The following is a 24,376-nucleotide window of genomic DNA, read 5'->3' as shown; positions in this document are numbered from 1 at the left end:
AACCCGGTGTCAAAGAAATTAACTACTTTGTCCCACCCGGAGGCCAAATCCGGCGACGTGGCAGTGGCGTTAGAACCTGGCCACCGGGTGGCAGTAACTTTTCACGGGGTCATGCGGTGGGTTGGTTTTGGTAGAAGCTGGAAAATGCAGGATTTTCAAAATTTATACGAAAGAAAATTGAAAAAATAAAGAAAATTAAAAAAAAGTAAAAAAAAATGAAGATGTAAAAAAATTTAAAAAAAAAATTTAATGAAAATTTAAGGCAAAAATTATAGAAAAATAAAACAAAATTTGAAAAATGAGGGAAATTTAAAAGAAAATGGAAAGGAAAGAAAGAAAATCAGAAGAAAGTCTAAGGAAAATTTAAGGAAAATTGAAAGAAAAATTTAAGAAAATTTAAAGAAAATTTAAAGAAAATTTGAAGAAAATTTAAAGAAAACTTAAAGAAAATTTAAAGAAAATTTAAAGAAAATTGAAAAAAATTGGAGAAAATTGAAAAAAAAAATCAAAGAAAATTTAAAGAAAATTGAAAGAAAATTGAAAGAAAATTAAAAGAAAATTGAAAGAAAATTGAAAAAAAATTGAAAGAAAATTGAATGAAAATTTAAAGAAAATTGAAAGAAAATTGAAAGAAAATTGAAAGAAAATTGAAAGAAAATTGAAAGAAAATTGAAAGAAAATTGAAAGAAAATTGAAAGAAAATTGAAAGAAAATTGAAAGAAAATTGAAAGAAAATTGAAAGTAAATTGAAAGAAAATTGAAAGAAAATTGAAAGAAATTTGAAAGAAAATTTAAAGAAAATTGAAAGAAAATTGAAAGAAAATTGAAAGAAAACTGAAAGAAAATTGTAAGAAATTTGAAACAAAATCGAAAGAAAATTGAAAGAAAATTGAAAGAAACTAGAAAGAAAATTGAAAGAAAATTGAAAGAAAATTGAAAGAAAATTGAAAGAAAATTGAAAGAAAATTGAAAGAAAATTGAAAGAAAATTGAAAGAAAATTGAAAGAAAATTGAAAGAAAATTTAAAGAAAATTGAAAGAAAATTGAAAGAAAATTGAACGAAAATTGAAAGAAAATTGAAAGAAAATTGAAAGAAAATTGAAAGAAAATTGAAAGAAAATTGAAAGAAAACTGAAAGAAAATTGCAAGAAAATTTAAAGAAAATTGAAAGAAAATTGAAAGAAAATTAAAAGAAAATTGAAAGAAAATTGAAAAAAAATTGAAAGAAAATTTAAAGAAAATTTAAAGAAAATTTAAAGAAAATTGAAAGAAAATTGAAAGAAAATTGAAAGAAAATTGAAAGAAATTTGAAAGAAAATTGAAAGAAAATTGAAAGAAAATTGAAAGAAAATTGAAAGAAAATTGAAAGAAAATTGAAAGAAAATTGAAAGAAAACTGAAAGAAAATTGTAAGAAATTTGAAACAAAATCGAAAGAAAATTGAAAGAAAATTGAAAGAAACTAGAAAGAAAATTGAAAGAAACTAGAGAGAAAATTGAAAGAAAATTGAAAGAAAATTGAAAGAAAATTGAAAGAAAATTGAAAGAAAATTGAAAGAAAATTGAAAGAAAATTGAAAGAAAATTGAAAGAAAATTGAAAGAAAATTGAAAGAAAATTGAAAGAAAATTGAAAGAAAATTAAAAGAAAATTGAAAGAAAATTGAAAGAAAACTGAAAGAAAATTGAAAGAAAATTGAAAGAAAATTGAAAGAAAATTGAAAGAAAATTGAAAGAAAATTGAAAGAAAATTGAAAGAAAATTGAAAGAAAATTGAAAGAAAATTGAAAGAAAATTGAAAGAAAATTGAAAGAAAATTGAAAGAAAATTGAAAGAAAATTGAAAGAAAATTGAAAGAAAATTGAAAGAAAATTGAAAGAAAATTGAAAGAAAATTGAAAGAAAATTGAAAGAAAATTGAACGAAAATTTAAAGAAAATTGAAAGAAAATTTATAGAAAATAGAATGAAAACTGAAAGAAAATTGAAAGAAAATTTATAGAAAATAGAATGAAAACTGAAAGAAAAGTAAAAGAAAATTGAAAAATCAAAGAAAATTTGAAGAAAATGTTAAAAAATAGAAGAAAGTTTAAAGAAAATTAAAAGAAAATATAAAGAAAATTTAAAGAAAATTTGAAGCAAATTGAATTAAAATTTAAAGAAAATTTAACTAAATTTTTGAAAAAATGAGGGAAAATTGAAAATAAATAAAAGGGAAAGAAGGAAAATTCAAAGAAAATTAATGGAAAATTGAAAAAAAAAAATTAAAGGAAAATTGATAGAAAATTTAAGGAAAACTGAAAGAAAATTGCAAGAAAATTGAAAAAAAATGAAAGAAAATTGTAAGAAAATTAAAACAAAAATGAAAGAAAGGTGAAAGAAAATTGAAAGAAAGTTAAAAGAAAATTGAAAGAAAATTGTAAAAAAAATAAAGAAACTTGAAAAAAAAACTGAAAGATAATGAAAAACAAACTTTAAAACAAATAAATATAGCTTACAAAAAACTAAATTGTAACAAAATTTTAAGAATAAAAAAACAACAAAAGAAGAAAAAAAACAAAATTTAAAAAAACTGATGAAAAATTAAAAAATTGGAAAAACGTAGAAAAATGTATCAAATAAACAAAAAAACAAAAGAAACTTTAAATACAAACTAAAAGTTAAAATTCATAGACAAATGAAAAAAAAACTGACAAAAGGAAAAATTAAACCAAAAATTGAATGAATATTTAAAAACAATACAAGAATTTTTTTAACAAAATTCTAACAAAACTGAAAAAATAAAGGAATGAAAATTGGAAAAAGAAGAAAAAATACAAATAAACTGAAAACAAATGAAACTTACAGGTTTAAAAATGTAACCAAAAATTTAAGCACTTAAATAAAAAAACTAAACAAATTACAAAAAATTTAAAACACATTGAAAAGAATTGAAAAAAAAATTAAAAAAAAAAAATTGAAGAAAATTAGAAAATGTACAAAAAAGTTGGAAAAAAGAAGAAAAAACAATCAAAATTAAAACAAAATTAATACAAAATTGATACAAAATTGCAAAATAATTGAAACAAAATTTAAACAAAATTGATATAAAATCTATAAAGAATTCTAATCAAATTTGATCTAATAAAAAAACAGCCAGTCTGATGAAAGCATGTCGGGATGTCTTTTGATTAGATTACGCCCCAAGCACTTTTCTTGGCATTATTAATAATTGCAGTTTATCCGAGAAAAGTCGAAAACTTATAACAACAAATAATGCGGCCAGCCCTACTGCGTTGGGTTTACCGCAGTTAGGACTCTGAGAACGGATCACATTCCACAGAATCTACAGGGGTGGAAGGATGCACCGTACCAAACGCTCCTGATAGAAAATTCATACAAAATTGTGCCAAAAGAGCAAAAGAATATCGAAAAAAATAAAATTAAGAAAAAAAAATTATAAACTAAATTAAAAAAAAGAAACAAATCTGAAAGTACTTTAACAAAATCAAATATTTTTTTTAAATCGAAAAATAAGAGAAAATTTTCTTGAAAGGAGGATTTAAGAGATTTTTTCATAAAAAAGGTCCAACACACTAATGTGTTTCATACGTTTATAAGAAACGCTCTAGAATTGAAGAAATTGTTGAAAAATATGAAAAAGAAAAGAATTACAATAATATAGGGGAACTATACCCTTTCTCAGCCTATTTATATTATCGGCCTATTAGCACTTTGATCAGGAATTACAGCTTTCATGAAGTGTTTTTGACTGTTCCAAAGTAATAGATAGCTCAAATAAAAGTGAGCAAGCAACCCTCCATTGTTGATACATCTGAAAATGTTGATTTAATAGCGGAAAACGGCAAAAGTGATGAGAATTGGTCGAACGGCTTAGTGTGATTAAAATGGGTATATTTCCCCTAACTTCGAAGGAATATTTCAATCTTTTTTTTTTAAAGACAGTCACACCGTTCAGACGTTCCACAATTCCGACTGCCAAACCCAAATTTTATCGCCTATCCAGTGTTGCCATTTTCTCTCTCACTCGTGCAAATCTCGCAGGGGTATCTCGAGTTGTCACCCAGCAGCAGCAGCAGTTGTGGCACTAAAAAGGCTGCAAGTCGGCCCGAGAAAAAAAAAAACTTTCCGATGGCCTCGGGCCAGTTCCCAAATTTTACGGGCTTACCCCTGTCACTTTTGAGGTTTTGGCCACAATTTTTGCGGATGAAAGGATGGATGCTCTGAATGGTGTTTGCTTCTTTGGTGGGGGTGGCAACTCTGTTTTTTTTTTCTCCGGAGAGATGTTACGGGAATGGAAAATGAGACGTTAAAATTTAATTACGCATCCTTTTTGCTCGATTCGAGGTGATGGACCTTTTTTAAGGGGATGGCAACTTTTTGTTTTCGGGGAGACCAAACCAGTTTGTCGAGGTTTTTGTGTAGTTTTCCACCACATTTCATCCGAGCAAACCACTTGTGTGTGCTCAAGGACTGGGGACACGTTAATGTGTGAACTTTAGGTAAATTTGACACAAAAAGTCAAGAATTATTTTCAGGGAGTGATTAAAAAGCATTGAAAAGGTATTTTGATAAAAAGATCTAATCTGCAAACTATTTCTGAACAAAACATGCTCAATTTTATTTGTCTCGTCAAATCTCGTTAAACTCACTACGCCTACTCCCCTCTAACAAACATACGCACAATCAAGGAGGTGAGAAATGTCATCCTGTTTCATGCTTTTCGGGCTTTTGTCACCCTTTGGTGTGGTTAAGGCCTACTAGACCAAGATGATTGCCATTTTCGTGCTTCTGAAAGTGGCTCCGGGGCCAGTGTCGTGCTTGCCGGTCCCGGGAAGGAAAACCTTAGCTTTTGCGTGTGACACATTTTGGAGGGGCGAGAAGGGTTCTAAAGTGTGAGTTTAATGAGGACCAAGCGGATGTTTGTATGTGTGGGCAGTACTTTCTCCAAATGGCACCCAGCTGGAGCGGTAAAGTGATGACAGCCACTTCCAGAAATTTGACCCACGAGTTGACTTCCGGGAAATAAGTTACAAGTCTTTTTTGCCATTTTTTTTTAATTTAAAGGACAACTTTTCTTCTTATAAAATAACAACAACAAAATATTTCAAAATTTACACAATTAACAAAATAAACAAAGTAAAAAAAATAACAAAATTAACAAAATTAACAAAATTAACAAAATTAACAAAATTAACAAAATTAACAAAATTAACAAAATTAACAAAATTAACAAAATTAACAAAATTAACAAAATTAACAAAATTAACAAAATTAACAAAATTAACAAAATTAACAAAATTAACAAAATAAACAAAATTAACAAAATTAACAAAATTAACAAAATTAACAAAATTAACAAAATTAACAAAATAATCAAAATTAACAAAATTAACAAAAAAAACGTTACTTAATCCACCTTTAGGTGGTTGGTGCCTTCCTCTCATTTAAAGTGATTCCAAACCCCCTAAAGTGTCCACATGTTTATGGATCTCCCCTAACGTTCGCAGCACCAAAGAAGTCCTATTAAAAATAAGTGATGAGCCATTTTTAAACTGCTTGTAATTTAAGATAGGTAAGTCAGATCTTGAAAATTCTTACTCCACCTAAAAGGTCTTCTCATATGCTTTCTAAAAATATATAACATGTGAGGGTTTCATGGAAAAACCACCCTTTTACCATAATTTTAATTTAATATGAAACAGTGTTTTTAACATAACTTTTTAAATACATGATAAAACTGCATGAATTTAAATAGCAACTTAGGGGACGTTAAGACGGATCGATTAAAAACATTCCGGCCAAAATCGGTTGAGCCTGTGACGAGATATTCCAGTGACATTGATTTGGTACACATGTCTACAACAGCCAAACACACAAACATTTGCTCAGCTGGTTCGATATGTACAAATGAAGGTAGGCCTAGGAGGTCTAATTAAAAAGTTCATTTTCCGAGTGATTTTATAGTCTTTCCTCAGTAAGGTGAGGAAGGCAAAACAAACTGCCTACAGACTTTTTGTTAAGATTGTACATACACCGCCGTGGGTAAATAGATTGAGGTTATGTAACAATATGTGATATGGCAGGTTACTATGCAAAAACCACCCTTTTGCAAATTGTGAAATTTTTATGCAGCGGTTTTTCAAGCTTAACTTTTGATGTGCTTTACTTAATCTTATGAATTTAGGGACTTATGGGATCCCAAGACGAATCGAATAAAGCCAATACGGTCAAAATCGGCTCAGTCAGTGACGAGATATTCCAGTGATATTGATTCGGTACACATGTTTACATACAGCCAAACACACAGACATTTGCTCAGCTGTATAAATGTATAAATGACGGTAGGTCTAGGAGGTCTAATTAAAAAGTTCATATTTCGAGTGATTTTATAGCCTTTCCTCAGTATGTGAGGAAGGCAAAAATCTAGATTTATTATTTTCCTTTTTAATAAAGATCATATTCTCAATGAACACTGAAATTTGCTTTCACGTATACAACCCCCGTTCCACGCCAAAACTCCCATTTGCATTTTCCAAACTCTTGATGCGCACTCAAACCTCGAAGTAACATTCCCTAAATAATGCTCATGAAAGGAGCAAATCGATTTAAAACAATGTATGAACTTTTTTCGGTTTTTTATCATTTTCCAAAAGTTTGTAACAGTAGTTAATTGTAAAAGTTTCTAAAATCGCGAAAACGCAATCAAACGCAAAACAGAATGTTACTGAAAGCACCCCGTCCTTGCCACCAATTCGGTACTGGCTCAGACAGTCATTGGTGATGTGTACTAATGTGCAAGAACGACACTTTGGTCCTTTCATCTGACCTGCTTATTGTTTGGTTGAATACCGCTTGTCCATCATGACTGATGATTCCTCGATCTTTTCATCACTCTGCTCTTGATTGCGTCCCCCTTGATTGGCAATCCGGAGTTGAAGATTGCCAAAATACGGTTTGTACTCTGGCGAAAGGTAAGGCACGAACCCACTCCTCGTCCATGTTGTATCAGAATGCTATCAGCTGCATCGATGTCGTCACGAACCGGTTCACGTAGTCCATCATCTAGCTTCGGGTCCAGCTTAGTCAGCTTTACGTTCCCGACCGTAACACGTTGCCGATGCCAAACCAGGGACCCAAGACGGAAGTGTTCGCCGCACTGTGGTGGTTCCCTTTGTGCCGCCGATCCATTGAGTTTTAGGCATGTGAAGAGAAAACGTAGACTTAATTAAAATTACGTGTCCCACCGTGATGTCATAACATTTTACTTGTTTTTTTTTGGGTCACTCCTCTTTCTTCCGGGCTTGTGACCGGCAACAATAGTTCTCAATAGTTTCTTTTTCTAACTAATCTTAAAAATGTAAAGTATCTGTTTACAAATAAACTAAAGAGAATTATTATTGGCAGAGTTACCCCATCCACCCTCCCAACGATCTTGGAAGACTTGTTTTAGTGTCATGTTTTAATTTGTTCATTGCACAGTGGTCGAAACCGAAATCTAGCGTGACAAAATTGATAGCGGCACACGTTAAGATTTAGAGCTTTGGTGTCTTCGGGACAAATGATCAGGGTCAATAGAGGCATCTTTTGGTATGGTGGACATTAGGTGGTCAAAATTTTAGGGTGGTTCAGAATTTATATTTTGGCGGGATGACTAGATAGCGGTGGTGTCTTCAGAAAAGTTGTAGGAACACCATTCTGAGCAACTTTGCTGAAGGGCACAAAGCTCTATCTTCAAACGGGAAGTTTCTAGAGCCATTTTTGTAATTTAGGTTTAGGTGTTTATGAAAAAATGAGTTTTTTGAATTTATCAACTCAGGCTTATGTCGTAGCGAGTTGGTGTCTTTTAGACATTTGAAGAGCTTATCAAAACATACATTTATCTTCCAGAGAGCGAAAATCGGACCTTAAACGAAAGTTATAGCCAAAATACGACGAAAAGACGCCATTTTGAAATGTGAATAACCCGAAAGGTGGTGGAGTTTGACCTCGCTCTTAGAAGCATCTGAAAGTACACATTAGAGTACATTTGCTGAAAATATCTCGGAGATCTTTTTGTTTAACTCATTTAATCTTAATTTGAAAATGAGCATTTTTAAATCGTTTTTGCCCATAACTTTTGATAGAATTGGCCAAAATTCGTTTTTCAAGAACGAAAATGTTCATTTTGACAAGCTCTACAATTGTCTAGAAGGGCTCAAAAATGTACAAAATAATCTAGTGGTTGTAAAAGAAGAGACAAGTTTTTACTGAAATATTTCAGGAATAAATTTAATTATTTTGTTGATTCCTGAAATATTTCAGTAAAAACTTGTTTCTTCTTTTACAACCACTAGATCATTTTGTACATTTTTGAGCCCTTCTAGACAATTGTAGAGCTTGTCAAAATGAACATTTTCGTTCTTGAAAAACGAATTTTGGCCAATTCTATCAAAAGTTATGGGCAAAAACCGTTTTAAAAATGCTCATTTTCAAATTAAGATTAAATGAGTTAAACAAAAAAGACCTCCGAGATATTTTCAGCAAATGTACTCTAGAATGTGTACTTTCAGATGCTTCTGAGAGCGAGGTCAAACTCCACCACCTTTTCGAGTTATTCACATTTCAAAATGGCGTCTTTTTCGTCGTATTTTGGCTATAACTTTCGTTTAAAAGGTCCGATTTTCGCTCTCTTGGAAGATAAATGTATGTTTTGATAAGCTCTTCAAATGTCTAGAAGACACCAACTCGCTACGACATAAGCCTGAGTTGATAAATTCAAAAACTAATTTTTCATAAACACCTAAACCTAAATTACAAAAATGGCTCTAGAAACTTCCGTTTCGAGATAGAGCTTTGTGCCCTTCAGCAAAGTTGCTCAGAATGGTGTTCCCTACAACTTTCTGAAGACACCAAAGCGCTATCTCGTCATCCCGCCAAAATATAAATTCTGAACCACCCTAAAATTTGGACCACCCTAATGTCCACTATACCAAAAGATGCCTCTATTGACCCTGATCATTTGTCCCGAAGACACCAAAGCTCTAAATCTTAACGTGTGGCCGCTATCAATTTTGTCACGCTAGATTTCGGTTTCGGACCACTGTGCATTGTTTCCTCCTGCAATCGTTGTTTTATATGTTCTCTTTTTTCCAGACATCAGAAGACTTCAGCTGATAAGGTTTTAGTCGTCGAAATTGAGAAGACATTAACTAACATGGATTTTGCTTCCAAGTTCAGCCTCTTCTCTATTTTTGATGGGATTTTTGCTACAACGACATCAGAAGACTTTAGCTAATATGAATTTTCTGCATATTCAGCCTCTTCACTATAGACGTTGAGCTATGTTCTCTTTTGTTTGTTATCATTTTTTAAATGCTACAACGACATCAGAAGACTTTAGCTAATATAGATTTGCTCTATATTCAGCCTCTTCACTATAGTCGTTGAGCTTGAGAAGACATTAACTAACATCGATTTTGCCTCCATGTTCAGCCTCTTCTCATTTTACAGCCCGATCATCGTTCTTACAAAACTAGTATGTTTTTGAGCTAAATTAATCACGAAAACATCATCTTGGTCTGTTTGCTCTAAATCTTGTATCACAGATTCGTTCAGAGGAATCATTGCGCTGTAATGATTTCCACTTAATTTAAGAACAATAGGTCTTTTTTCTAGATTGACAACTGGTAGTACTTTTATTATCTGCTGATAATCATCTGTCCTTTGGAATACAAACAAAATACGATTTAATCGCATGCTAAGTGCCAGGAGAGTATCGGTAATTCCCCATTCAGAGTTAGTGCAACATATCCTCAACAGTTCACGTAGCTTAGCATCTTTACTCATCTCTGGATCCACTTCACTTATCGTTAGATCAGCTTGCAAACTTTCAAAAAATAATTTATTCCGCCACACACAGTCAAATGCAAGTGCTCTTAATTCACTTTGGCAATCTTCAGATCCCGTCAGTATATAAGAAATCGCGTTGAATTGACAGTTACCATCAGGAGCGATAGATTTTACTTGAAAACCAAAAAATATTTGTTTCAAGTTGTAGTTCATCAATCTTTCTGAAAGGCACAATCCAGGTCGCTGCACATGATACGTTTCTATTATTTCGAGTGATCGTTCGCAGTTGCTCAAATGCACTTCTATTTCTTCATCACTATATTCATCGAGACTTTTAAGAAGTTGTTTGTTAAGATTCTCAATTGTACTATATCCCATTTCTTCTGGTAGCAACAGTCGTTGAATTTGCTCTGCGTTATGCAGTTCATCTATTTCATTGCTACAAATAATACTGGTGCTTATGGTGTTGATATGCGGAGAATCAAGAGATCCGACACTTTCTTCAATAACATCTGCATCTTCAATTGACGAATTGGTGTTTTGTCTGTCAATAGATGTATTCCACTCTTCATCCGGTCTATTTTCACATCTACCTGCAACTTCGGTAGATTTCTTCATTCCAGATATAATTCCATAAATTGTTTTGTGATCGGAGAAATAACATTCGTAAACTCCAGTTTTAAGATTATCCAGATTTGAGAATATGACATCTAGTCTTGAGTTAAGAACAGTTGTACTTTCAGATGCAGACATCTTGTCTCGTAAGCAGATTTTGTCCATCAAAGATATAAATTGTTTTACCTGGCTGTTTTTGTTATCGTTCAAATTGAAATTCATATCGCCAATTAAAATCGATGGTAACTCGACGGTATTGGTCATGTCCAAAATAGACTGCTTGAAATCCAAATACTTTGCTTTTGGTGATTTATATCCACTGATTATTGACACTCCATCAATGATTAACTGGAAAAGATCAATATGCCCTTCATAAGCACCTTTGTTTTCACTGAAGATTATTTTCTTATTAAGAATTTGTCCTCCGACTCCATGTTTAACGAAACACATCACTCCTTTGGCGATATTTTTCTTTATGTATGCTGGCCGAGAGACTTCATCTGAACGATACATAAGTATAAAATTAGGAATAACAATCTGGTCACCAGCCGAAGTGCACGTTTCAGCAAATACGAGTACATCACATCTTAAGTACCACTGATCAGATAAAATATGCTTTAAGCTTGTTTTGAGCGATTGAACATTCAAGTATGCAATCACTAATCCATCCACATTCATCAAATTGTCGTAAACCAGTGGCAAGAGTCGTTCGCTTCGCATACGCTGTATTTCATTTGTACTGATGGTGAGCGTGTTGTTACTTTTCATATTTCCAGGGAATGTCCCAAGAATGTACAATCCTTCAAGTGTAGTAACTCGACTTAACGCAACGTAAACTAACTGTCGAGTCATCCTCTGAGGTTTCCTAAAATCCAGGCAAACACTTTCGTATGTTTGTCCTTGGCTTTTGTGTATTGTAAGCGCTTCACAAGGCACCATTGGAAACTGGTCACGGAATGCTTGATGATCTTTATGATGATAAGTTGTCATCTGATAAATTCTTCTTTCGATTGGTGTCCACTTCATGTTTATACTGTTTCTTTCCATCATTTGTGCTTGTTCACTTCGCATTTTTCTGCCGATTTTTGCAGCTCCAAAGTCTAGAAAAACAATTGTTGGTTTTCCGGATCCTGGATTACATATAACCTGTTTCAATGTTCCTGTCGCTCCATTCACAAGGCCATCGGAAACGTCAAGATTCGCCGTCAACATGTACTTTATATCTTTTTTCAAATGTAATGTGTAAGGGTATCCTCCACAATCTTTTGTTGGCTTTTTCTTATACAATTCCATCTTCTTCTCAATTTGTTTAGGATTTAGTCGACTTTTAATTTTATCAACTGCATTACATGTGATTTCAGCTTCCTTTGATGCCGCAATTTTCATGTTATTGTAATTTTCAACATCAACGTTGGCATAGTACAGCCTCATTGCTTTATCGGGAACTTCAATTTCTTTTACTTCTCTAGTTTTTATCAACCGAATATCATCATCATTCATTTCTCCTCTGGCAAAGTTGTTTAATGCATGTACGAATTTCAAATCATTTTTTTGTCGCATAACCTCTGTTAGCTCATAAATAAAGAATTCATTCCAAAGTGAAGACAAATCCATTCTCAGCATACTGTGCTTCGGTGTTGTAAAGATTAATGAATCTTTAACTGGTGGTAGCTGCTGAAAATCTCCCAAAAGAATTACTGATATTCCGCCAAAGCTTTTGTCAACTCCAAGTATTTGACGAAGTCTGGTGTCAATCCTGCTTAAAGTGGTGCTTCCAACCATCGACGCCTCGTCAATTATCATAAGCTTACAGTGCATCAACTGGATACGTAAATTATTGGCTACTTCGGGTGGTAAATCGGACATATTTGCATTTTCTTGCAAAGGCAATGCAAATGCAGAATGCAATGTGTTTCCTCCAATCAGAAAAGCAGCCTTTCCTGAAAACGCACTCAAAAGTACCTTAACTGATTCCAAGTCCTGATGAGCTTTGGTTTCCACCTCATATTCAAGATGATACGTTATTAACTGGTAAAGTGCTTTGATTACCATACTTTTTCCAACTCCAGCTGATCCTGAAATGAATATTCTCAAAGGTGTTTCATTACATCTGAAACTTTTATAAACGTGCATAACAATTTCCTTTTGACGGTTGTTCAACTTGCACAATAATTCCATTACTTCTTGCTTATCTACTTTCGGTGGAGAGCAATATTTAAATTGAACAACATTTTTCGGTCGGTCCATTCCTGCTTCGACAAAAACATCAACTTCTTGATCCTTGGGAATCTTGTTGGCCTCGAACTCAGCTAATTCTTCTTCATCGTGTAATTTCCTGTGATTCTTTGCTTCTTCAACGGCCCTTTCTAATTCTTCCTCAGACATCAGGAACAACGAAGCATGGTTTCTTTCGATGAGAATAACATTATCGGTATATTTTTGGAACCAATTTACTGATTGTATTTCTTTTTCTTCACAGCGCCATGGGAGAAATAGTAAAAGTTTTTCTCGGTAGTAGTTATCTGGTTGTTGTTCTCGGTTATACCGAATAAAACGAATTACTCGGGGATTAACACGTCGTTTTATACCTGCATTGATATCCATCACCAAACCGTCATCGTCATCATTATCATAAGGTTCATTTTGATCTTTATCTACTCGCCGTTTGTTTCCCGTTTTGAAAATATATGCTGCAAATTCTGCTAAGCAAACGTCATCCATACCTTTTCGTTCTGCATAATGCGTTATAACGTCCTTTCCACATACGTCGGTTGAATCAGGATCCAATGCCTCTAGTTCCTTTACAGATTTCAAAACACAACTCTTTCTTCTTTTGGGGCCGTATTAATGAAAATCGATGCAACTTTAAATCGTGTTAGTGGAATACTCAAACAATACATAACAGCTTCTGACGTAGATAGCAAATGTCCATTCAAAAATTTGTTTGTATAAGTGCGCATCTGTTCTCTTGCACTAACGTTTCCTTTGTCCAATTCCGCTTGGATATCCTTCAATGCTTTTGACAGGCCGGTATCTGGTTTGACAACATAATCCACGACGTATTGCGCAGTTTGATATTTATCCAAAATGAATTGTACATCAATATTTGACTCCATTAGATTCAGAAGCTCTAAATTGTATGAATTTATATCAATGTCACAGCTCCTGCGTTTGTAAATAAGTGTTGGCCTATCTAGAGCAGATCGGATTGCAGTCTTGTATGAATCGAAGGTCATTTCAAGCTCTTCCAATACAATTTCAAAATCTTTGTACACTCGTTCTTTGTCTTTGTAGTATTCTTCCATAAAATCCCGAATTTTCTGCAGATTTTCCTTTACTTCGGTTGTTTTTTCTTCTTTCAATAAAGGTGCAAGTATTTTAGTTTCGGGATACATGAATCTTGGGAAATTAAATCGACACGTGTTTTTGTTTATCCTCCCTTGCTGCATGTGTCCGTGTGTTTATGCCGCAAAACTTACAATTGGGGTTGTTTTCGTCGTATTCACAAGTAATGTACCTGTCCACAAATTCTTCAACAGCTGGCCACGTTTCAGGATCTTCTGGATCGAATATTGGGGCTTCATTGAACCAGAACAAGTCATGATCGTGTGGCGATCCTCTTTGTTGAAACTCTCTTCGCTCGAAACTATCAATCAGTGTTAATCCGGGGAAGATTCCATCTGGGTTTTTTATTGCCTTCATGATATTCTTTATTTTGTTATCATAATACATCGCAACAATTACTGGGTAATCATTCACCAGCTTTGCTCGTTCTTGATAGGGTAACTGCATTGCTTCAGCCAACGATAACTTGTTTCCTGTTGATGTTTCAATTAGAGCTTGGATTAACTCTGGCCAGTTAGTTTCAACCACTGATACCGTGACGAAAAACGTCGGAGCTCCATGTTGTGCAATGTGTGCAAATAATTCCTTTTTTTTCTTCTCCATGTACGATGGAGTGCAACGCATACTTTGCATACACTTCCAGCGATCGTTGTGGTCCTTGACCCCATAAGCTGAATGCAGTGCATCACTTGCTGTTAATCCTCCTGTTATGGTCTTTTTCCTACAGCTGGTCCTTACAGAATTCACTGCATCACTCAACAGTTTTGCTTTGCCCATATACAAGATACGCTCTGGTGTAAGCGTGCTTCCGTGAAATCTAGTTTCCCATTTCACAGTGTCCGCTAGCGTTATTTTTTTGTTCTTTCGCTTAGGTGCTACGCCTCCAAAGATCTCCGGAAATGCCAAATATTCAATGTCTGGATTAATAAGGACAGATTCCGGAATTTTGTTTTCTCCTGGAGCCATAACGACAGTCTTGTGCCTCTCGCTGTCTTCTTGAGTTATAATATTCTGGAGTTTGGCTACCATTTCATTAAAATCGATCAAAAGACAGTTCTCATCTCCTTCCATGAACTTTCTATAATATTCATCCGCGTTTTCTAGGTCACCTAATTCAGAATCGTCGTCATTTTCCCGATCTAAAGGTTCAGTTTCATCTCCATCCAAGTTTTCGTCAAATTGGAACTTAATCTCATATTTTTGATACAGCTCCGTAGTCTGCAGATATTCTGCTGCTTCCTTGACGAATTCAACCCGCACAAGTCCTTGTGCATAGTTTCCTCGATGATCTTTACGTCTTCGAAAATCAACTGCAACAACGCCAGCATTTGTTCTTGGTAGCAGCTGACAGAACATTTCGTTTACGTCAACGGGAACATGAACCGCATTACCCTTCATGCCTTTCTGGGGATTCGATGCACGGTGTGATAAAGTAATGATTTTAACAAAAGGCACGTAAGGAGCCAACATTCTTAGCTCAACATTGTTTAACCTTGTGATTTCCTCTGGTACAGGTTCTAACTTGAACCCATTGCTGCTTGAGAGTTTTGGTACAGATCCACGTTTCACATAATTCACACACGTGTGGCACATGTAGTTCTGCTGAGACTCGTTGAATTTGTTCAATATTCTGTCCACATCTGCTTGCTCAAAAGGTACTACATCTGTTTTTTTGGACATTTTCCGAACAACTGCATCTTTCGTAACTTTTATTACACCTCTTTCGAAGAAACGTCCTCGCAACACGAGCAAATAAAATTTGGTATCTGCTTCCTGCTTTCTATACAATCTAGCAATACTTTTGCATGTGGGTCATCCGGGCGAGATTGATAATGGTTGTACACCAAAGATCGGTGGAACACCATCTCGTTCGCCCGCTGCACTCGCTTTGCAATAGCATTGCGTTGCCTTTCTGGAGCAGCATACGTCTCATCATCTCTTACATTCTGCATTTGAACTTTGTTCTTCTGGTTTTCTTTTCCTCGCAATATCGGATCCTTTCTCTTTTCCTGCATGTGCTGAGATTTTTGTTGGTTCTCCTTTTCACGATTCTTCGGATCCTTTCTCCTTTCCTGCATGTATTGTGATTTTTGTTGGTTCTCCTTTTCTCGATTCTTCGGATCCTTTCTCTTCTCCTGCATGTATTGATTTTTTTTATGATTTTCCTGTTCGCGATGTTTCGGATCCAATCTCTTAACTTGAATGTACCGCTTTTTCTTTTGGTTCTCATCGTCCTTGAATACTGGATCCTTCCGTTTTTCACGCTTATATTCTGCATTCTTTTGGCTTTCATTCACATTGGAAATGTTTTCTGCTTCAAATGATGGATTTTTTCTTTTTTTCTTCATGTGTTGTCGACATGATTTCCGAATTTTTTCTAATTTTTCTGGGTCAAGTCGGCTCTTAGCTTTTCTTTTTAAATTGTTTTCCTTTTCTTTGATTTTGTATTCTGGTTTTAACCTTACTTGTCTCATTCTTGCAGCATTCCTTTTTTTCTTGGACTCACCGTTATCATCGTCGTTGCTGGGAAATGCTTCGTCGTGTGTTCTCTTCTGGATCTTGTTTTTTACTCCTGCTTGTGAATTGATTTTTATTTGCTGTTTCTTTTTATTTCTGTTTCTTCGCAACGATTGGTTGTTGTTTCTTCATTTTCGCCATAAGCTTCATCAGTAATCGTTCTTCTTATTTTATCGTACTTCCTTCTCGATTTTGACTTCATAGATATTTGCTTGTTGTTTGTTTTCGGCATCTTCACGAAATAACTGAAACATAGGAATGAATTACATTTATCAGCTTCCTATAAAATAAGTCCTAGAATTGCGTTAAGTGGCTCATGTTATTATATTGTGAAGGTAGACGAAAATCAAAATACCAGCGCAACTAGTCAAAGCCCATTGCGTCACAAGCTGATGTAAACGCTTAAGACAAACCACTTGCTTGACAGAAAGTACGTTGTTTGACAGCTCGACTTGTTGATTTATTTTTTCATGAAAATAAAAACAGTGATTACAGAAGGTGCTCTATCAGAAAAATCCAAAATATCCAGTATTGGTCGTACTACGCTAAAAAGACACGCGGCAAACCAGCCTCAAAGAACGCGCCGCACTTTCGGCAAATGAGAGCTGTCGTGTTTGAAAAAAGTGATCACAATCGACTCCTCTGGGTGATGGGACACATTCAAATTTTACGCAGATGACAACAAAAATAATGGCGGTAAACTTTCACTAACTATCGACAGAAATATGTACGGTATTTTTAAAAGCGTCGGTAAAGTAGTGTCGGTAAATTAACTTTTCAGAAACTATATGGGGAACAGTAAATTTGCTGGGCATTGACTATTTGACATACAATCCTAGTTCATAAAAATGTATGGAAACCTCATATCCAGAGTTTTTTTTTGAAAAGGTCCTATAAGCTATTGTCTTTCATATGTTTATAGGACCTAATCAAAACAAAGTCGAGATATAGATTTCTGCGTAACAACTAATTTCCCATATAATATAATCATTATAATCAACCAAATATATAGTTGGTCTATAATTAAATAAATGGTTGAGACCATTTGATAAAATAATAAAGTAACTATTTGTCATATAGTAGTTATATAGTTCATGACTACACGTGTTTTCTTCATAATTTAAAAAAAAAATAATGCAGTTTTCAGCGCTGTAAAGCGACCCCTAAAGTTTAACCGATTGGGCTCAATTTAATTTTGCTTAAGGGATCGCTTAAGGGATGCTTAAGGTATCTCCGAGGACCGTTTTGAAACCGTGCGGGCCCACTTGATTGCGAACAAAGTGGAGTTCTACACCCACGAGAAACGAAGAGAGCGCAACTTCGCGTCGTCGTCAGAGGACTTCCACAGGCTTCACCTGAAATCGTCAAGAAGACCCTCAAGGAATCGCACAACCTGGATGCTGTGGAGGTGCACGCCATCGAGAAAGGGAGAATTCGCTTCGTCAGAGGCGACCCCGTACATTGTTACGTTCCCAAGGGGTACAACAACCTAAAGCAGCTGAGCGAAATCAAGCGCTTGAGAAGATTTCACATCCGGTGGGAGGCCTACCGGAAAAAGCGACTTAACGTGACCCAGTGCAGGACCTGCTTGCAGCTGGGTCATGGAACCAGGAACTGTCACCTCAAGGGGAGGTGCAACAACTGTGGGGGTCCCCACAAGACGGACAAGTGCAAAGTCCAAGAAGCCGAGCCAAAGCCTCAAAATGTGAATGGTTGTGTTTATCTTTGAAAATCATGAAGTTAAATACCCATCATGTCCAGTGAACCACAATTCCGGAATTGTCCCACACTCCGGAACATCCCCGTTGGCCACCGGGAAAATCTTGAGGTTGATTTGGTCACTCATGAACCTCAAAATGTAAATAGTTGTGTTTATCTTTGAAAATCATGAAGTTAAATACCCATCATGCCCAGTGAACCACAATTCCGGAATTGTCCCACACCTGGAACATCCCCGGTGGCCACCGGGAAAATCTTGAGGTTTGTCTGGTCACTCATGAACCTCAAAATGTAAATAGTTGTGTTTATCTTTGAAAATCATGAAGTTTGATACCCATCATGCACAGTGGACCACAATTTCGCAATTGTCCCACACTCCGGAACATCCCCGTTGGCCACCGGGAAAATCTTGAGGTTGGTCTGGTCACTCATGAACCTCAAAATGTGAATAGTTGTGTTTATCTTTCAAAATTATGAAGTTTGATACCCATCGGTGTGTGAAGGTGCGGCTGGCTCTGGTTGAAAAATGACAGTTGAGCCAGTCCGTTTTGCGATGCCTGTCCGTTGGGTCGCATGTTTTTCGCGTCGTTCGTCGTCGGTGAGTTTGTCGGGTGCGCTTGTGTGTGTGAAGGTGCGGCTGGCTCTGGTTGAAAAATGACAGTTGAGCCAGTCCGTTTTGCGATGCCTGTCCGTCGGGTCGCATGTTTTTTCGCGTCGTTCGTCGTCGGTGAGTTTGTCGGGTGAGTGTGTGCGTGTGTGTGTGCGTGTGTGTGCGGCTTGCTCTGGTTGTCACGATGACAGTTGAGGCAGTCCGTTTTGTGGTTACCTGTATGTTTGTCTATTCCTTTCTATTGACGTGGCTTTTTTTCTTCTTAGTTAGATTGTAAAGTTCAAATATCGTGATCGTCTTTTTCGTTAGTCAGTCGGGTTTCTTTGTTCTATGATTCGCGATTGTTTCATGGGAAGATTCGTTCTTAATTGCGTTAGCATAATATAAATTATATTTGACCTTTCGTTTCCCGCGAAATCACCTTTTAGCATTATAGCTCGTAAAACACGGTGACAAATATTGTTTCAACGCGATTGTTCAAGTCCTTCAGAAGCGTATGACCGGTTGTGTTGATAGGATATTACGGTTCTGTTCAGCAACGGAGAAGGACAACCATGGGTGGTCTCTCATGCTCATGCTCATGCTCATGCTCAAAATTATGAAGTTTGATACCCATCATGACCACAACTCCGGAATTGTCCCACACTCCGAACATCCCTGGGGCCACCGGTCAATCCGGAGGTTGGTCTGGTCACTCATGAACCACAAAACGTCAATAGTTGTGTTTATCTTTGAAAATCATGAAGTTAGATACCCATCATGCCCAGTGGACCACAATTCCGGAATTGTCCCACACTCCTGAACATCCCCGTTGGCCATCGGGAAAATCTTGAGGTTGATTTGGTCACTCATGAACCTCAAAATATAAATAGTTGTGTTTATCTTTGAAAATCATGAAGTTAAATACCCATCATGCCCAGTGAACCACAATTCCGCAATTGTCCCACACTCCGGAACATCCCCGTTGGCCACCGGGAAAATCTTGCGGTTGATTTGGTCACTCATGAACCTCAAAATGTAAATAGTTGTGTTTATCTTTGAAAATCATGAAGTTAAATACCCATCATGCCCAGTGAACCACAATTCCGGAATTGTCCCACACTCCGGAACATCCCCGGTGGCCACCGGGAAAATCTTGAGGTTGGTCTGGTCACTCATGAACCTCAAAATGTGAATAGTTGTGTTTATCTTTGAAAATCATGAAGTTAAATACCCATCAAGCCCAGTGAACCACAATTCCGCAATTGTCCCACACTCCGGAACATCCCCGGTGGCCACCGGGAAAATCTTGAGGTTGGTCTGGTCACTCATGAACCTCAAAATGTAAATAGTTGTGTTTATCTTTCAAAATTATGAAGTTTGATACCCATCATGCCCAGTGGACCACAACTCCGGAATTGTCCCACACTCCGGAACATCCCTGGGGGCCACCGGTCAATCCGGAGGTTGGTCTGGTCACTCATGAACCACAAAACGTCAATAGTTGTGTTAATTTTTGAAAATCATGAAGTTAGATACCCAGCATGCCCAGTGGACCACAATTCCGGAATTGTCTCACACTCCGGAACATCCCCGTTGGCCACCGGGAAAATCTTGAGGTTGGTCTGTCCACTCATGAACCTCAAAATGTGAATAGTTGTGTTTATCTTTCAAAATTATGAAGTTTGATACCCACCATGCCCAGTGGACCACAACTCCGGAATTGTCCCACACTCCGGAACATCCCCGTTGGCCACCGGGAAAATCTTGAGGTTGATTTGGTCACTCATGAACCTCAAAATGTAAATAGTTGTGTTTATCTTTGAAAATCATGAAGTTAAATACCCATCATGCCCAGTGAACCACAATTCCGGAATTGTCCCACACTCCGGAACATCCCCGGTGGCCACCGGGAAAATCTTGAGGTTGGTCTGGTCACTCATGAACCTCAAAATGTGAATAGTTGTGTTTATCTTTGAAAATCATGAAGTTAAATACCCATCATGCCCAGTGAACCACAATTCCGGAATTGTCCCACACTCCGGAACATCCCCGGTGGCCACCGGGAAAATCTTGAGGTTTGTCTGGTCACTCATGAACCTCAAAATGTAAATAATTGTGTTTATCTTTGAAAATCATGAAGTTTGATACCCATCATGCACAGTGGACCACAATTTCGCAATTGTCCCACACTCCGGAACATCCCCGTTGGCCGCCGGGAAAATCTTGAGGTTGGTCTGGTCACTCATGAACCTCAAAATGTGAATAGTTGTGTTTATCTTTCAAAATTATGAAGTTTGATATCCATCATGACCACAACTCCGGAATTGTCCCACACTCCGGAACATCCCTGGGGGCCACCGGTCAATCCGGAGGTTGGTCTGGTCACTCATGAACCACAAAACGTCACTGGTTGTGTTAATCTTTGAAAATCATGAAGTTAGATACCCATCATGCCCAGTGGACCACAATTCCGGAATTGTCCCACACTCCTGAACATCCCCGTTGGCCATCGGGAAAATCTTGAGGTTGATTTGGTCACTCATGAACCTCCAAATATAAATAGTTGTGTTTATCTTTGAAAATCATGAAGTTAAATACCCATCATGCCCAGTGAACCACAATTCCGGAATTGTCCCACACCTGGAACATCCCCGGTGGCCACCGGGAAAATCTTGAGGTTGGTCTGGTCACTCATGAACCTCAAAATGTAAATAGATGTGTTTATCTTTGAAAATAATGAAGTTACCCATCATGCCCAGTGAACCACAATTCCGGAATTGTCCCACACTCCGGAACATCCCCGGTGGCCACCGGGAAAATCTTGAGGTTGGTCTGGTCACTCATGAACCTCAAAATGTGAATAGTTGTGTTTATCTTTGAAAATCATGAAGTTAAATACCCATCATGCCCAGTGAACCACAATTCCGGAATTGTCCCACACTCCGGAACATCCCCGGTGGCCACCGGGAAAATCTTGAGGTTGGTCTGGTCACTCATGAACCTCAAAATGTGAATAGTTGTGTTTATCTTTGAAAATCATAAAGTTAAATACCCATCATGCCCAGTGAACCACAATTCCGGAATTGTCCCACACTCCGGAACATCCCCGGTGGCCACCGGGAAAATCTTGAGGTTTGTCTGGTCACTCATGAACCTCAAAATGTAAATAATTGTGTTTATCTTTGAAAATCATGAAGTTTGATACCCATCATGCACAGTGGACCACAATTTCGCAATTGTCCCACACTCCGGAACATCCCCGTTGGCCGCCGGGAAAATCTTGAGGTTGGTCTGGTCACTCATGAACCTCAAAATGTGAATAGTTGTGTTTATCTTTCAAAATTATGAAGTTTGATATCCATCATGACCACAACTCCGGAATTGTCCCACACTCCGGAACATCCCTGGGGCCACCGGTCAATCCGGAGGATGGTCTGGTCACTCATGAACCACAAAACGTCAATAGTTGTGTTAATCTTTGAAAATCATGAAGTTAGATACCCATCATGCCCAGTGGACCACAATTCCGGAATTGTCCCACACTCCTGAACATCCCCGTTGGCCATCGGGAAAATCTTGAGGTTGATTTGGTCACTCATGAACCTCAAAATATAAATAGTTGTGTTTATCTTTGAAAATCATGAAGTTAAATACCCATCATGCCCAGTGAACCACAATTCCGGAATTGTCCCACACCTGGAACATCCCCGGTGGCCACCGGGAAAATCTTGAGGTTTGTCTGGTCACTCATGAACCTCAAAATGTGAATAGTTGTGTTAATTTTTGAAAATCATGAAGTTAGATACCCATCATGCCCAGTGGACCACAATTCCGCAATTGTCCCACACTCCGGAACATCCCCGTTGGCCACCGGGAAAATCTTGAGGTTGGTCTGGTCACTCATGAACCTCAAAATGTGAATAGTTGTGTTTATCTTTCAAAATTATGTAGTTTGATATCCATCATGCCCAGTGGACCACAACTCCGGAATTGTCCCACACTCCGGAACATCCCTGGGGGCCACCGGCCAATCCGGAGGTTGGTCTGGTCACTCATGAACCACAAAACGTCAATAGTTGTGTTAATTTTTGAAAATCATGAAGTTAGATACCCAGCATGCCCAGTGGACCACAATTCCACAATTGTCCCACACTCCGGAACATCCCCGTTGGCCACCGGGAAAATCTTGAGGTTGGTCTGGTCACTCATGAACCTCAAAATGTGAATAGTTGTGTTTATCTTTCAAAATTATGAAGTTTGATACCCATCATGCCCAGTGGACCACAACACCGGAATTGTCCCACACCGGAACATCCCTGGGGGCCACCGGTCAATCCGGAGGTTGGTCTGGTCACTCATGAACCACAAAACGTCAATAGTTGTGTTAATTTTTGAAAATCATGGAGTTAGATACCCATCATGCCCAGTGAACCACAATTCCGGAATTGTCCCACACTCCGGAACATCCCCGTTGGCCACCGGGAAAATCTTGCGGTTGATTTGGTCACTCATGAACCTCAAAATGTAAATAGTTGTGTTTATCTTTGAAAATCATGAAGTTAAATACCCATCATGCCCAGTGAACCACAATTCCGGAATTGTCCCACACCTGAACATCCCCGGTGGCCACCGGGAAAATCTTGAGGTTGGTCTGGTCACTCATGAACCTCAAAATGTGAATAGTTGTGTTTATCTTTGAAAATCATGAAGTTAAATACCCATCATGCCTATTGGACCACAATTCCGGAATTGTCCCACACTCCGAACATCCCTTGGGGCCACCGGTCAATCCGGAGGTTGGTCTGGTCACTCTTGAACCACAAAACGTCAATAGTTGTGTTAATCTTTGAAAATCATGAAGTTAGATACCCATCGTGCCTAGTGGACCACAATTCCGGAATTGTCCCACACTCCGAAACATCCCTGATGGCCACCGTAAACGGAGGTTGATCTTGTCACTCATGAACCGATTGTTGACCAATTTTTGTTTTGAGCTTTGACAGTTCAAAGTTTTAGCTGCGTTGCTAGCGCGTTGCCAAATATGGTACAGAGCGAATTCGTTAATTCGAATGGAACTGCCTTTCGAATGAGCGAATCCAAATTCGCTAATTGGGTACAAAAGCCCTATGTAAATTTTTATGTATAGCGGTTAAAAACACGATTAAAACCATTACTGATCACTTTCTTTCATTTTAATGCGAATTTTTTTTTTTTGACAAGACAACATTTTTTCGATGGATCAACTATGGTCCCCTTGAAACGAGCTGTCAAGGAGGAGCTTTTCTGTCAAGAAGGACCGCAAGGTAAATTTTTCAAAATTGATTTAAAAATCCATTTTAAACTCTATGTAGTCGTACAAAGGGTCATTGTACTCAGAAAATTAAGCTTTATCACTGTAAACAATAATATCAGCAATCTAAGCTTCATTTTAGGACCCAATTGGAATGACTGACAGCTGTCAAAAGCACGAAACCACGTGCTCGGAAATCGACGAACAAAGGGATCGAAATGTGAACATTCGTTTGACAACTCAATTATCGGGCATTCGAAGTAGCGAAATTCGAATTAACGAATCCGCTCTGTAACTTGCTTCCAACCGAGGCGTTACGTTTTAGTTCCGCAACCCATTTAGCAACGACCAGTGTGGGAGAAAAGTTGCTAAATGGCGTTACAAAACCTTAAAACCCGCCGAATACTCACGCTGGTAAGGTTGCTCTAAAACGTAATTATTACAATCAAGAATAACAAAGTAAGCTTTAACCT

The 24,376-nt window shown here is 37.0% G+C and overlaps 1 protein-coding gene across 1 annotated transcript in view; it reads right to left on the bottom strand.

The window, feature by feature from the left end:
* LOC6047403 (disintegrin and metalloproteinase domain-containing protein 12) overlaps positions 1-15,926 on the bottom strand; it is a 287,603-nt gene extending 271,677 nt beyond the window's left edge. Inside the window, exon 1 of the mRNA XM_038265453.1 lies at positions 15,729-15,926. Coding sequence (XP_038121381.1) covers positions 15,729-15,926 — 198 coding nt within the window. The remainder of the gene's footprint in view (positions 1-15,728) is intronic.
* Positions 15,927-24,376: the final 8,450 nt, after the last annotated feature.

The sequence above is a fragment of the Culex quinquefasciatus genome, chromosome 1 (genome assembly GCF_015732765.1).
Source record: "Culex quinquefasciatus strain JHB chromosome 1, VPISU_Cqui_1.0_pri_paternal, whole genome shotgun sequence".
In the NCBI taxonomy this organism is placed as follows: Eukaryota; Metazoa; Arthropoda; class Insecta; order Diptera; family Culicidae; genus Culex; species Culex quinquefasciatus.
This window is presented reverse-complemented; position numbering and strand designations above follow the sequence as displayed.